The sequence below is a fragment of the Babylonia areolata genome, chromosome 4 (genome assembly GCF_041734735.1).
Source record: "Babylonia areolata isolate BAREFJ2019XMU chromosome 4, ASM4173473v1, whole genome shotgun sequence".
NCBI classification, from domain to species: Eukaryota; Metazoa; Mollusca; class Gastropoda; order Neogastropoda; family Buccinidae; genus Babylonia; species Babylonia areolata.
In genome coordinates this window covers 6,821,579-6,837,920 of record NC_134879.1, presented here as the reverse complement: position 1 = coordinate 6,837,920, position 16,342 = coordinate 6,821,579, and the positions used below count along the sequence as shown (strand labels likewise).

The 16,342-nt window shown below is 43.8% G+C and overlaps 1 protein-coding gene across 3 annotated transcripts in view; it reads left to right on the top strand.

The window, feature by feature from the left end:
• Positions 1-16,342, top strand: part of LOC143280810 (uncharacterized) — a 231,135-nt gene that overhangs the window by 123,427 nt on the left and 91,366 nt on the right. For all 3 annotated transcript variants that reach the window (XM_076585503.1, XM_076585501.1, XM_076585502.1), the window contains exons 28-34: positions 471-596; positions 1,568-1,681; positions 5,473-5,519; positions 8,184-8,281; positions 9,650-9,820; positions 11,509-11,561; positions 11,888-11,925. In XM_076585503.1, coding sequence (XP_076441618.1) covers positions 471-596; positions 1,568-1,681; positions 5,473-5,519; positions 8,184-8,281; positions 9,650-9,820; positions 11,509-11,561; positions 11,888-11,925 — 647 coding nt within the window. The remainder of the gene's footprint in view (positions 1-470; positions 597-1,567; positions 1,682-5,472; positions 5,520-8,183; positions 8,282-9,649; positions 9,821-11,508; positions 11,562-11,887; positions 11,926-16,342) is intronic.

Sequence of the window (16,342 nt, the reverse complement as noted above, 5' to 3'; positions counted from 1 at the left end):
GAAAACCATTCATTCATTCATTCATTCATTGATACTGTTTGTATGTGTGTATGTCTACCTGTCTCTCTCATATCTACAAATGAAAATCTTATCATACAATCACTCTGTTTGTTATAAAGTGTATAGAAGAAGAAACGCCTTTGCAACAACATGGAAATCTCTGAACAAATTCGCGACTTTCATTTCTTCGTATACACGCCCTTTCAGAGTGGTTATTGCCTATTTGAATAGAACATCTAAAATTGTTTCTTTCTCTTTCGTCTGTCTCAGTCGGTCATCCTATCTGTGAGCCCCCCTCGCCCCCTTATCCCGCCCTCCTTTTGTTTTTGTCTGTCTCTTTTCTTTAGTAGGCTTATCTCTCTCTCTCTGAAAAACGACATGAAATTAAATAATATCTTTTTTTCTGAACAAGTCAGGCACTCTGTTTAGAGTTTAGAGTCATTGTTTCTTTTTGTTTGTTTTTTTCCCAGTTGAGAACTGCACTTCGATCAGGTGTGAAAACCAGGGCGTGTGTATGACTGGTTCCAGTGGAACGCCCGGGTTTAAGTGTCTGTGTCAATATGGGTTTGGTCCTGCCAACTCCAACTGCAGGCATGGTGAGATCGTGAGATGTATTATTAGTGTGCGTGTATGTGATGGTCTCAGGCATGTTCGTACTCAGAAACAAACACAGACGTGCTCGCACAGACATACACGCGCGCGCGCGCGCGCACACACACACACACACACACACACACACACACACACACACACACATATGCAAGCAGCCGCGCGCAAGCGCTCAAACGCACCCGCATATTCACACACACACACGTTTTTGCACTGCCAACTCCGTCTGCTGGCATTGTGAGATAGGTTTCGTTCGTGTTAATGTTGACAATATATGATTATGTCCGTCATCCATTGTTGGTGGTGTGGGACCTAGTCTTTCGGTTGAGACGATGAACAGAGTTCATCTGTGCAGCATGCACTTCGTGCATACATAAAAGAACCCACGGCAGGATGCAGTATCATAAAAACCTACCTCGATTGGTAAACAGACACATCCGCACAAAAGAAAGAAAAAAGTAAAAGTAGATAAAGAAAAACGCGTGGTGCTGGAATATGGCGAAATGAGCAGACCGAACATTATGGAGAGGATTCTGTTGTAACTGGAAAGTTATAAATGCCATTAACATTTATGAATGTTTCGTGACATATCCACAAATAGTTGAATGAACTTTTATTAATTTTCACTGATATGATCTTTCAGTCAGTCTATTTATCGATCGTCGTTTAGGTTTTTGAGAATATTACAGATGTTTGCAGAAGCGGGATACATATATTATATGGGATTTCCAATGGATCGTCTCATGCATACATTACGGTTTTTAATTTTTTCTGCATTTCAAATGGGTCATGTCTGTACTACTACTGTGCGTAAGTTGTTGCCGACCATGCAGTGTTTGATCTGTTGCTGATTGGTTTTAAAACACCTTGGTTAGATCCTCATCAACATTTTAATCACTGGTCGTACAATGGCAGCAGAACAAAAGTAAATGATGTTTGTGTGTTTTTCTATATTCAGAGTCCACTGCCTGCAGCGCCAAGAGCTGTAATAATGGGGGTATGTGCACCATGCACATCTCGGCAGCCGACTGCCTGTGCCCTCTTGCCTGGAAAGGAAATGCCTGTGAAAATAGTGAGGCTTTTTTCGTTCCACCCCAACCCCCCCACCCCACCCCCAATTCTTGTTTGTTTGGTTGTGTTTTTTTTCCTTGTATAGATATTGATTTTTGTTTGAGCAAGTGCAGTCTGTTTTGCAGTCTTTTGTTTCTCTGTCTCTTTTTCTCAGATTCTGTTTCTCTCTTTTCTCCGTGGATCTCTCTCTCGGTCTCTGTCGTTCACCGTGAGTCTGTCTCTCTGTCTTAGTACCTTTCTGTGTGTGTGTGTGTCTGTCTCTCTCTCAGTCTTTCTGTCTCTCTCTATGTCTCTCTTTCTCTCTATATGTCAGTATCTGTACCAAGCTGGGTATACTTACTTGAGATGTGTTGTAGTGTGCCCCTGCCGTTGTCAAGTACTCAAGTAAAAATGTTGATGTTGCCTCTCTTTACCCAGTTTTGCACGCGTGTGTGCTCGCGCGCGTAAGTGTATGTACGTTACTGCGCGCAAGTGCGTGTGTGTGTGCACGCGTGAGTGTACATATATGGACGAGTGCGTATATCATGATATTCGTCCTTCGGATTCGAAGATGACTATGGCTTCCAAAATCAGATGGAAGATCGGTGGCTGTGGGTCCGGAGGTGACTGATGAGGCCAACCCGGGCCCTGAAGGCTTGTGAGACACAAGTGAGTGGGTGCTGTGGCAGTGGATGCTGCTCGGGCCTTGTGTACAGCACGCTTTCGTTGCGCCTCAGTGCCTGGCTTCAGCTGCACGGGCTCCTGTGGCGATCTTGCTGAACCAAGCAGGACGGTCCAGAGCAAGCGTCTCCACGTGTTGATATCGACGCCCATATCTTTCAAGGACGCTTTGAGGCAGTCTTTGCTGCGTTTCTTCTACCCTCCAACTAAGCGCTTGCGCTGACACAGTTCTCTGTACAGCAGCTGCTTAGGCAGTCGACTATCTGGCATTCTCACCACATGTCCACTTGGGCATTCTGCAGGAGGATGTAGACGCTGCAGAGGCCAGCTTGTTCCAAGACCTCCGTGTCGGAGACTTTGTCCTGCCACCTGATGTGGAGGAGTCTGCGGAGACAGCTCAGGTGGAAGCGATTGAGCTGTTTGGCGTGTCTGCTGTAGACAGTCCAGGTCTCACTGGCGTAAAGTAGGATGGTAAGGACCACTGCACAGTAAACCTTCAGCTTGGTGAATTCTCCCGAAGGCAGTGCTGGCTTTGGCGATCCTGTTGTTGACCTCAGCGCGAGAAAGCGTGCTGCCCAGACAGGCGAGGTTGTCGACTGCCTGGAGTTTCGCCCCTTCACTGTGATGCGCGTCTCCTGGTATGACTTTCCTGGGGCAGGCTGGTACGTAACTTCGGTCTTTTTGGTGCTGATGGTCAGACCGAAGTTGTCGCAGGCTTGTGAGAAGCAGTCTGTTTCTCACTGCATCTTCTGCTCTGTGCTGGCGTTGAGTGCGCAGTCATCGGCAAACAAGAAGTCTCTGATGACAGTCTCTTTCACCTTTGTAACAGCCTGCAGGCGCTTGAAGTTGAACAATCTCTCGTCAGTCCTGTACCTGGCGTGGATTCCTTCTTCGCAGTCACGGAAGGCATCTGTTAGCATGGCAGAGAATACCATACTGAAGAGAGTTGGGGCGAGAACGCAGCCATGTTTGACGCCGTTTGTCACTTGGAAGGCCTCTTACTCGTCTCCACTATCCAGAACTTTCACCATCATGCTATCGTGGAACTGCCGAACGATTGTCATGAACTTGCTGGGACAGTCAAACTTCATGATTTTCCACAAGCCTTCTCTGCTGACCGTATCGAAAGCCTTGGTCGTATATCTTGTAGATGTGGACTATACTGGTACCTTTCAGCTGGACTGGAATAGTTCATTCAGCTTTTGCATCATTGCAGGGCCTCCTGCTTTGTATACCTCAGCAGGGATTGCATTAGATCCTGGCGCTTTGCCACAAGAGAGTTGTTTCACTGCCTTCCTGACTTCATCCTCTGTGGGGAGGGTGGGGAGGTCCTTGGGCAGGTGATCAATGGTCTCGTCGTTGATGTTGGCAGGACGGTTGAGGACGTTGCTGAAGTGCTCAGCCCACCACTCTAGAATCCGCTTCTTCTCTGTCAGCAGCTGCGTCCCGTCTGCGTTGAGGAGCCGGAGGACTGGCGTCCGTATACAGCCTTAAGCGCATCATAGAAGCGCTTTGTGTCGTGGCTGGCTGCGTAGCCCTGGATTTCATTCGCCTTCTTGCTGAACCAGCTGTCCTGCATCTCGCGAAGTCTCTTCTGCACCTTTCTTTTTGCGTCAGCAAGGGAATCTTCCTTGGTTTGTGGCGTAGGGTTGTTATGATGCGCTCTCAACAGTTGATTTTTCTCTGATATCAGTGCCTCTATTTCTTCATCATTCTCATCGAAACAGTCTTGGTTTCTCCGGGTTGCTGTCCGAGATGATCGAGGGCAGTAATGTATACAGCGTTTCCGATGGCCATCCACTGTCCTCAACGCTGGTCCCATCTTCATGTGGTGTGTCTGGCAGTCTACCTCTAGGTCGTTGGTGAATTCTTTTGCAACATTACTGATTTTCAGCTTGGATACATTCAGCCTCTTTGTAGTCTTCTGACCTTGGGGTCTTCTCATGGGCAGAATGCGAAGCCTGAACTTGGACACAATGAGGCGGTTGTCGGTCCAGCAGTTGGCACAACACATGGCTCTCGTTACTCTGACGTCCATCCTGTCCCTCTTCCTGGTGAACACATGATCTTTCAGATGCCAGTGCCTTGAGCGAGGGTGCATCCATGACGTCTTCTTACGGGTGGGTGGGTGGGTAGGTGGAACAGGGTGTTGTTGCTGAGAAGGCCATGTGTGGCACACGACTTGAGGAGCAGAAGGCCGTTGCTGTTACACTTGCTAGTGCCGTGCCTTCCAATGATCCCTCTGCAGGTGTGGTAGTCTCTCCCTGCTCTGGTACTGAAGTCCCCGAGAACAATGAGCTTCTCTGACTGGGACTGCTGAAATGAGGGTGTCGAGTACTTCATAGAACTTGTCTTTAATGTCATCTGGGTTGGTCATTGTGGGAGCGTAAGCACTAATCAGCGCTGCATTCTTCTTGTTTGAAAGTTGGAGCTGAAGTGTCACCAGGTGGTCGTTGATATCCTCTGGAAGCTTGGTGAGATTACTGGCGAAGTGAGATGTGATGGTAAATTCCACGCCTGCTTCTCGTCGTTCAGCGCTGCTGCGACCACTCCGGAAGAACGTGTATCCACCACCACGTTCTGTAAGTTGGCCCTGGTCTGCTGGGCGCATTTCGTTGAGAGCTGCTATGTCCACATTGTAGCGAGCTAGCTCCTTGGCAACCAGTGCAGTTCTTCTCTCTGGTCTGTCTGCCTTGATGTTATCCAGCAGAGTTCTCGCGTTCCATGTGCCAAGGTTGAGCGCCATCACTTTCTTCGTCGATTATGTATGTCGACCGATATGAGGGATCCCCACCAGCCACTGTAAGCTGGCCAGGGAGAAGTGAAGCAGGCTATGTTTGAGGCACCTTTTCTAGCCCTTTCTTCCATGGAGGTGAGCAGAGCGATCCTAAAGAAACCCAGGAGGCTGCCGAACGCCACTGCTGCTTCGGTCCAGTAGAGAGCGACCCTATGCCCTGGGCCGCCTGTGTGCTGGTTTGTGACTACAGCTTCCAGTGTTTCCGCACCTCCGCGCGTGCGCGGGGGCGTGTATGTGTGTGCGTCTTTCTTAAGATCCCTTATCCTTCTGCACTGAACTGTTCTGTCACAGTGCAACGGAACCAGCTGTCTTACCCGTGCAAATTATTTTTACAGACAGAACACAGGGGCTGCCGGCAGGTCCAGTGGGCGACACGTCTAAGGTCAGTCTACACAAACATCAACAGCTATTTCATTTATCACATTTTATTCGGTCAACTACTTTTTATCCAATTGGCTAACTATTTCGTGTTTACACACAACGTGAGTGTGCAATAAACCTGCGTTTTGGTTATCTCTTTGTGTGTATTCATATGCATGTGTCCATGGAAACTCAAACGAATTTGATTTCTTTGGAAATACCTTATCTGTTGACATCAAATTTTTCTTAAAATATGAAAAAACCCATTCTTTCCACATATTCTAATTATTATGACAATACTTTGGAATGGCACAAAATTATAAAGAAAACAGAAATGTTCCTAGACGTCGCGTTACTGGGGGTTTTTGTTTGTTTTGTTTTGTTTTTTGTTGTTGTTGCTTGTTGTTGTTGTTGTTGTTTTTTGTTTTTGTTTGTTTGTTTGTTTTTTTGCTTTTTCACAAAACGTTTATCAGACATATTGATAAATTGATTAATAGCAGTCACTTTATAAATGATATCCACAGAGAAACGGGCCATAGATTACGAAATGAATTTTATGTTACTATGGCAGGAGGTGTCAGTCATGTTAACAATCCCTTTAAGGTTGTTGCTTTTTCTCGGGATGAACACTTCAAAATAAAACTTAGGATAATCTTGGCATCACCGAACATGAAAAAACGATTTTAACAATATCAGTGATATTTTGAATACATAAATTCCTTACAGTTCCAGCGCAGACTCTATGGTCAATGCAATCATATGCAGAATTAAAAAGTCTGAGAAGATTAGACGACATAATAGAAAATGGATTGACAAAGAAAGTATTTCACAACACAAAGAATTAAACTATAATTCAGATTCTTTAAACAGATACCCATTTAACAAGAAACTATATCAGAAATAATTTATAAGAGAAAACTCTACAACAAAATGATAAAGAAAAAATTAGAATATATAAATCAAAACTAGTTGACTCGTTAAGCAAAGATCTAGCATATGATCCAAATACATTGTGGAAAAAATTGAAACAGCTAAAAACAATTGAAACAGCTAAAACCAATAGAAACGCATCAAAACACACAATTTCTGTCAGTTAAAAGATGGATAACTCACTCACATGAACTTATTGGAAATAAAGTTGGTACAGATGATGAAAACCAAAATACAATTGATAAAGAAATTAAAAACGGTTTTAACAACGTGGATTGTGATAACACTACTTTTGATAATGATGTATCTGAAACAGAAATAATAAAAGTTTGCCAAAAATTAAAGAACAATAAATCACCGGGCATAGAAAGCATCAGAAATGATATAATCAAAGCTGTCTTACCAGACTTGCTTTCCACAATCGAAACAAAATTTAGTTCTAAAAATTGGATGTTGTCCGGGTTTGTGGAAAAATTGGATATCTATTCTAATTCATAAAGTGGGTGAGAAATCAAACCCAAATAACTACAGAGGAATAACTATCAATGGTTCTTTTAAGTAATCTACTTTGCCTAATCATCAACAGCAGATTGAATCAAACAATTTACTTGCAATGGAACAAGCTAGATTTAGAAAAGGTTTTAGAACTACACATCATATTTTTGTGTTGTAAAAAATAATTGATTATACCATAAAGAATCGAAAGAACAAATTATATACATGTGTCGAAAAATAGCTTTTGGTAACATTTCACATGCAGGTATGTTCACAAAACTATTTAAAAAAACAACAACAAAAAACAAAAACAAAACAAAAAAACGTGGGTGGGGGGAGCATACAAGGTAGATGCTTCAATTTGATGAAAAGTATATACACAAACACAAAAGTCTGCACCCATAATGAAAAAGGATTCCCCCCTCAATCTGTCTTGGAAGAGGAGCAATACAGGGAAATACACTGAGTCAAAATATTTATAAATGATATTGTTGATTGGCTCCCAGACACCGATTCACCAACAGTTAGTCTGTCTCAAAATAAAAGTATCTCTTGTCTTTTATATGCTGATGACTTAGTACTACTTTCAATAACTAAACATGGCCTGCACCTAAAACTAAACCAGTTACACTGATATTGTAAACAAAGGGGTATTCAAATCAACAGAGACAAAATAAAAGTAGTCATATGTTCGAGATCAGAACCACGAGCTCAAATAATTTTTGAATGTGGAACAGAAGTCATAGAAACAACTGACTAGTATAAAAATCTGGGAAAATCCTTCATAAATCAGGCAGTGTCAAAAAGGCTACAGAACACCTGGCAAAAGTCTTTAAAAAATTGTAAGAATGAAAACATAAGCATACATATAATATCTAAACAAAAAAATTGATAGTGTTACTAACGTATTGAGCAGAAATATGGTTCCCCACTTGGGATAAAGCAGACAATAATTTTACCTTTGACAAACCGTATAACCATTGAATCATTAACAAATTTTCGCATGAGCATGTTCATTTAAGCTTTTGTAAACAAATACTGGGGGCCTCAAAAAAGCCACAAATTTAGTAATACTTGGTGAAGTGGATTAATGCCTCTTAACTTTAAAAGTGATTAGTCAAATAATTAAATTGTTTCACATAGCTTAACACGGGAACAAGCAAATCTGTATATTAAACGACATGCTTACAGGGGAAACAAAACAGCGAACATGGATTAAATTTAAATGGATCGAATATGTTATTGCTGATTACTGTCACAGTCTCATGCTGTGGTCCCCTCTCTGGGACACGGGACCACTGTACACTGTGACGTGGGCTCCGTTTGCACATTACCCATCTACGTTATTGGTCATCCTGGGTACGTGTCTGCCTTCGAGTGTGTGTGTGTGTGTGTGTGTGTGCGCGCGCGCGCGCGCGGCGGGGGACGCATGTGTGTGCCTCTGCGTGTGTGTGCATGTGCGTGCGTGCGTGCGCGAGTGTGTATTTGGGCGTGTGTGCGTTTGTGTGCGTCTATGTGTGCATGCTTATGTATTTGTACGTGTGTGTGTGTGTGTGTGTGTATTTTTGAGTAGGGTTTCCTTCTTGTTCTCCTGTTCCTCATTATCATCTTTCATCTATCATATTTCTTCTTCCTCTTCATTTGGCTTCATCGACATTTTTTAGTTCCATCAATTCAATTCAACATCAGTCTATTATTCTTACGTGAGACAATTATTAACGCATACAGTCTCTCTCTCTCTCTCTCTCTCTATATATATATATATATATATATATATGTATGCATGTATGTATTATCGTCCTTACCCCCTTTCTGCCAACTCTTACTTACCAGTCTCCCTCTGCTCTTCCTCTTTCTCCTTCTCTCTCCTCCTCCTCTCTGTTTTGTTGTGTCTGTCTAAAAGACAGTGAGTCATTCCTAACTGGCACAATAGCCGAGAGGTTAGAGCGATGCTCTTTCAACCTGAGGGTTACGGGATCGATGTCGGTAACGTCTGCTGGGTAAAGGATGGAAAATGTTCTGATCTCTCGAGTGAGCAGACGTGCAGACAGGCCTGAAAACGTTATCTCTATAACCAATACTATGATATGACCTGTCCATCTGAGAACGCTATTTCTGTCCAGACTGATTACTTGATTGTGATGTGTGTGCATGAGGACGGAGTGTGGGTGCGGTTGCCTGTGTGTGCGTGCGTGCGCACGCGCGTGTGTGTGTGTGCGCGCGCGCATGTGTGTGTTTGTGTGTGTACGTGCGCCCATTTGTGTGTGTGTGTGTGTGTGTGTGTGTGTTGTTACTTGTTATCTTTTTGTGTTATACACCATATCAGATTATTCTTTCTTTGGTATTATTATTTTGCTGTTACTGTAAAGCGCCTTGAGCGTTAGAAAGCACTATATGAATTTCCTTTATTGTCATTATTACTTTTCTAAGTCAGAGTACTGTGGGTTATAGAAACGCAGAAATACCTAGCATGCACTTGCCACAGTAAATTGATGTCGGTTGTAGTGCAGAAAACAAATAATGACGTCAGCGGTGTATGTGTGTTTGTGTGTGGGGGTGGGGGAGTGCGGAGGGAGGGGTTGGGTGTCTGTATGTCTGTGTGAGTATGAGCGTGTGTGCGTATGCGGGTGTGAGTGTGTGTGAGTGTGCGTGCGTGTGTGAGTGAGTGAGTGTGTGTGTGTGTGTGTGTGTGCGTGCGTATGTGTGTGTGTGTGTGTGTGTGTGCAGTAACCCACCGAACGTGATCACGGGTTTCACTTCCCCAGAGGTGACGGCTGGCGTCACGCCCCCTAAAACTGCTTCTACGTCGCCTCCCACGATGATGTCATCTCTGTCCTTGGCGCCAACCCGGACCGGGCACCACCATGTGTGCGTGGACATCAGGGATTCGGCTTCTAGGTAGACTCCACGGAGCTGTTGTCGTTTTACTTTGGCTAAGAGGGTTCCTGATATGCCCCGTATGGAAAAAAAGTATAGTTTGTGTCAGTGTGTCTGTGTGTGTGTGTGTGTGTTTGTGGAATCCTCGTAGCTGCCGCAGAAAACGTAGCAAAAACCATGTCGAACTGTGGTAAATATGGTACACACTGTTCATCTTCTCGCGTCTGGTTTTCAGTGCAGGGATGTGGGTCACCCCACTCGAATGCAAAGGCTGCATTTCGATTGCGTGTCTGTTTTAACCAGATTATTGAAATTTAAGTTATTGAAGTGTGTGTGTGTGTGTGTGTGTGTGTGTGTGTGTGTGTGTGTGATTTCTACTTCTCTTGAAAAAAAAGACAAAAAGAAAGTTTGCTGACTTCATATCTGCTACAGTTGCCAAGAAATTCTGAGTGAATGCTTGACTGAATATGTGTAGAATGCCAAAACTTTTGATTATAATTCATAAATCTGTGTGTACGCAAGGTATGGCGAAACATGTAGTTTTAATTTTTCATTTATTTTCTGTGTTTATTTTCAGCTGCTTTTATCAACAATCTGTATCATATATTCATAAAGTATGTGAAATTTCTTGATCTCACATTTATGGTTCATTCGGTTATTTTATTATTCGTTACCCTCCGCGACCAGAACCGGCTTGACAAAATAGGGGAAAAGAAGAATAATGCCTGGAGCTGAAGGGAATGAATTGTTGCGCTACGGCGTCTTCAAATGCATGTTGGGTACGCCGATTCATGCTGACAACTATGAAAAAGCAATACTGAGAGGAAAGTCTTGATAGCTGATTTTGTGTTCAGAGAGAGATGTGTCGCACCCCGAAATGATTCGGATGTCACAGTTTTTACTCCTTATTTAAACAATTGCTCTTTTCTTTTGATTTTCGTTGTGAAGGGTCATCCATGCCAAATGCTGAATTAAGATATCTTGCCGATCTGATCCATGCTGAAAGAATCATGAGAATGACAATCTGCAGCTGACTTCGTTATCATTCGCTCGCTATGTGCCGATTATCGGTAATGCGCAAGCTATCGCTATTGAACAAAACACACACACACACACACACACACACACACACACACACACACACACACACACACATTCATATATAATATAAATGTACGTTGGTGCAAACGTTTCTGCAAACGTGGAAATGGAAAGGAATAAACAATAATAATAATAAGCACGAAGGCGAGACACAGTATAAAGAGACACAGGTTATATTAAGAAGATGTTTAATTTTGTTCTTTGGGTTGAGGACTGTTTGACAAAGCTTTGCACTCAACGCTTCCTTTCGTGATGCAATCCAGCGTCGACCAGGCTCGAGAGACACAGCCTTTCGTGATGCAATCCAGCGTCGACCAGGCTCGAGAGACAGAAACCTGTAGTGTTTGTTTTTTTGTTGTTGTTTTTGTTTTTTGTTGTTGTTTTTTTGTCTGTTTGTTTGACTAGATTTTCGGATCTATGGAATGATAAATCGATCAGCTGATTGATTACCAAGCTGAATGGTTGACTGACGGATTGTATGATAGTTTTGATTGTGTGATTGGTTGACTGATAGCAGCAAATCAACGAACTGACTCATCGCATCAAATGAAATATCTAGTAATTCACATTCAGACTCACTCACTGGTTTACTAACCGACTGATTTCAGCAACACCAAGGAAACTATCTGCTATAACATCTACAGCCAAGATCCAGCGCAGGGTATGATTTCTTTCTTTTCATTTTTCTCAAATATATATGTCAATATCAAACATTTATCGGGTAATTTTTGTAAAGCTTTCTGCATACAGACACTCGTTATGATTATATAGAAAGACATCGTCAACGCAGCGCAAAAACCTTACCACATACTAAACACATGCACGGCACACACACGCACACGCACGCACGCGCGCGCGCATGCACGCACACACACACACACACACACACACACACACAATCACACACGCTTGCATGCGCGCTCCCATTCGTGATGTAACAACGCTGTAACATTAAATTCCATTGTGCTTGTTTGTCTTGTCTTTCAGGACCAACCACCTCTGCACCCACTGACACCCACCAGGCGGTAAGATTTCCTGTTTATGTGTTTCTATGTGTGAATGGATGAATAGGTGTGTGTGTGAGTGTGTGTGTGTGTGTGTGTGCGCGCGCTTGCTTACTTCCTTGCTTGCACGTATGTGTATATGATGTATGTCCGCAGGTCAGATTTCCCAGTTTTGTATTTGAATGTAAGTGACGACGAGAATAATGTCTTGAGTATAGTATGTACAATTTGTTGGTATCTCGAGAACCAAGGTCCTTTCTTGCGCAACATTGGTCAGTCTTTTAATTACATGAAAAATGTTTCATTGTTATACGGTGTGGCATCAAGAAATTAACAGGCTCGACATGTGGTTGTTTGGTCAAAAACTTTGGTTTTGAAACACATTGAAGAACATGTACAGTGTATACCATCAGTTTGAACAGCCATCGTTCACAAAGAAAGACGCATTGAATACGTTTACACTGTGAATTGTTGAACAGAATCTGGGCGCATACGCGTACGCTCAAACACACACACACTCTCTCTCTCTCTCTCTCTTTCTCTGGCTCTTTCGCTCTTTCTGTTTTTTTCTCAAACTTTTTTTTGCATTTTACTCGTAGACAGGCCTGTATGTGTTGGCGAATATGCCCTTTTTTGCCGCCCCATCATTTGCACCGTTTCAGTGGCATTACTCCAACGCCGCTCATTCCGAGTCCCCAATACACGGCCACACCCGGGTTCCTCCGTCGCAGTCCCAGCCCCGGCAGTCCGCGGAGAACCATTGATGTTAGGTCGCCGGGAAGTCACACACCAGAGGAGACCCTGCACTGCCGCTGAGTCACTTCGGTGGTATTCAGTAGTGCCTGTTCTGATTTAACGTACTTAAGACACCACCCACTAAGCCCCTTACTGACGACAATAATGGCTTTTTCGCGGAGCCAGACTGTGTGAGCCTCTCCCTCAGAGTGGAGACCGTCAACACGTCCCTACAACTACAGTCCCACATGAATCTGCCTACACTAAAGACCTTGACACGACTTTCCCCAAGCACGGAAGTGGAGGGGTATCGAAATTGAGATCACATGTTATTTTTATATCAATGATGAAGAAGGAGGAGGTGGATCCTGATGATGACGATGCTGCTATGGAGGTCCATTAGGTTTGGGACTGCGTGACAAGGCTGTCCTCTACGCTTCCTGTCATAATGATATCCCGGTGTCAACCAGGCCCGAGAGATAGACACCTGCAGTGTCTCAGAAAATAAAGTAAGACACCTATAGACGCATCCTTGAAGTGGATGATACTCAGCTGTGTTGTCCCAGTCTTCCCATTTAAGCCAGAAGATCACTTAACTCTGGGTAAGAGGCGGCCGCGGGCCAAAAAACCCACCTCCGCTGGGAATCGAACCCGCGTCCTCCCAGCCGTCAGTCCGCGACGCTAACCAGATCAGTTCAGTTACTTAACAAGACGTCACTGCGTTCGAACAAATCCATATACGCTACACCACATCTGCTAAGCAGGTGCCCGACCAGCAGCGTAAACCAACGCGCTTAGGCCTTGAGGAAAAAAGATACAGAAACAGATAAACAGATAAGTCATCAAGTTAATGAATAAGTAAATTTCTAAATAAATTGATTAAGAAGAATATAATAAGTTCAAATAAGTAAGCAAATATATAAAGAAATAAGATAAAATATAGAAGAAAATATGGATAACAATGACAATAATGATAATAATGATAATGAATAAATAACCAAATAATGCTGAAATTAAGACGCTAACCACTTCGTCAATATTTCCACTGTCGGAGAATATAAGCTCAATCATTCATTCGCTCTCCCTTTTTCTCCTTCCTCTCTCTCTTTCCCTCTCTCTGTCTCTATCTCTATCACATGTTCCATATAATATGAGGTTATCTATTCATTAGTTGATATTGTTTTACTCTCTCTCTCTCTCTCTCTCTCTCTCTCTTTCTCTCTCTCGTTCACCTGTAGCATTTTTATTCTCATACTGTTTTATATGTTGAATTATGCTTCCTTTGGCAACGAGCATTGCCCCCCCCCCCTCCGCCCCCCTCCTCCCCCTGTTATTGCTATGTGTATTTTTTTTTTATACTATATTTACTGTTTTATGCCAGTCAGGTCAGGGGCATGGCCCTTGCTACTGGTACCATGTAACCCAGTACTACCTGCCGCATGTGAAGTCTCCCAATGACGGACCAGGCGGAGGAGGAAATCTTTCCCAACGGCTGTGAAGGCGGAAGAGGATGACCAAAAGGCTGGAAGTCTCCATAGGAGACGGAGCTCCGAAGAAAAAAACCTGCACCTGCCGAGGCCGTCCTACACGTGGCAGTATCTGCACCTGTGGGACTGTGAGCGTTGGTAGGCGAGAGAGTGGGGAAGGGACTCCACAAATCCTCTTCACTAAAAAAAAAAAAAAGACACCTGTGCTGGTCAGGCAACCAGGCTAATGTCAGAACGACGAGCTAGCCCTTCAACACCCAGCTTTCCCAAGCCCTGGATGCTGCTGGCAGTTCCCAGTCACGACTCTGCACGCAGGCGGCTGTGGGGTGATGGTCGTCCGCTGTAGACTGTGGCAGGTGCGGCGCCCGTATCCTCCCACAGTGTCAGAGCAGCCCTTTTTAGGGACAGCACTGCTCTCCCTACATGTGGAGATAAAAGGATCCCTAAACAAAGCCTGCCTCGCCTAGTACCTAGTAGGAAACCGCACCTACTTGGACATCCATCACTAGCGGTCGAAAACAACAGAAGAAAAGAACCAGGAGTCATGCCCTGACTCTGGGTGCCTGGAATGTTCGCACCCTTTGGGACAAAGACGACAGACCAGAAAGGTGCACAGCGCTCATTGCTAGAATGCTTGATCGCTACCAGGTGGACATAGCAGCCCTGAGCGAAACCAGGTTTGCCGGTGAAATACAGCTGGAGGAAGTTGGATGGGGCTACACCTTCTACTGCACTGGGAAGCCAATTGGCACCCCAAGAACTTCAGCCGTGGGCTTTGCCATACGAACCAAACTTGGTGGGAAACTCCCTTGACCGCTTTTGCTGGAGGATGCTGTGCTCTAGTGGCATAAAGACGTTTGAAAACAAGAGAATGCTGGCCATTAAGGAGAAGCGTGAGCGAAGGAAGCAGGGCTCAACTTCTGGAGACGTTTTCCCTTGCAACACCTGTGGGAAGTGCTGAGCATCCAGAATCGGCCTCTTCTTCCATATGAGGACACACACTGACAGAGAAGCCTGCCTGCCTACTCATCCGTCGGTCCGAGGGAGACTCCATCACTTTTATATTCACATTAGTATAGTATTTGTTAACATACACAATGTATGCTTATGTGTGTGTAAGTGTGCATGTGCGTGAGAGAGAGAGAGAGAGGAGAGAGAGTGTGTGTGTATGTGTGTGTTCTGACTGGGTTATTTTTTCCCGTGTCGTTTATTAATACCATGCTTGTGCCTCTGTGTGTGTGTGTGTGTGTGTGTGTGTGTGTGTTATTACCATACTTATGCCTTTATGTAGTATTGTATTTGCATGCTATGACTTAAAGTAGCATTGTGTAGTGCATGCAATGATATATATAATGTAGTATTGTGTAGTGTAGACCCTGTTTCAGGGCGGGGACTGGATGTAAAAAAAAAAGCGCGCCAGTGCTTATCCTCGAAAATATAGAATTTTGTCTTCTCTCTCTCTCTCTCTCTCTCTCTCTCTCTGTCTCTGTCTCTGTCTCTCTCTTTCAACTGTGTATCTTACATTAAGAAAGTTCTGTTAGGAAATGGGTGTCGTGTGGTTTGTGTTATTCGAGCGGTGGGAAACGAAAAGGCATTTTTATTAGAATTTAAACAGCGCCTTATATTGTCTGTTTTCAATTGAATTGGCATGCGCATAGCACAGAACGAAAAGTATATATGGTACCACTCATTCAAGTACGAATTTTAACCTTAGAATCTTTTTTTTAATAACATATAAATGGCACCAGGACAACTTTGCAAGATTCAGAACAAGAACTCCAGGATTTCATTCAAATAGAAGACGATTTGATATAGACATTTCTGCTTGCGCAACATGCACACACACACACACACACACACAAACATTATAATCCTTGTTACTATACCGCAAAACAGCAACATAATCTTCTCCTCAGGCATCGAGGAATTACATAGAATAATCCGTTAAATACAGATTACTAGAATATGAAATCATGAAAAAAAAGCAGTATCATCGAGGAGAGTCAAAACATGTTACATAGTATGATGGGTGTTTTGCTAGCTGTATGTCCCACTTTTCTGTTATTCTCATTCTCTGTTTCATAGACAGAATGACAGACACAAAATACCCCCCCACCCCCCCCCCACACACACACACATACACACAAACGCGCGCTCGCGCACACTCTCGCGTGCACATTCACACACACACGCACACACACAGAGACAAACAAAAA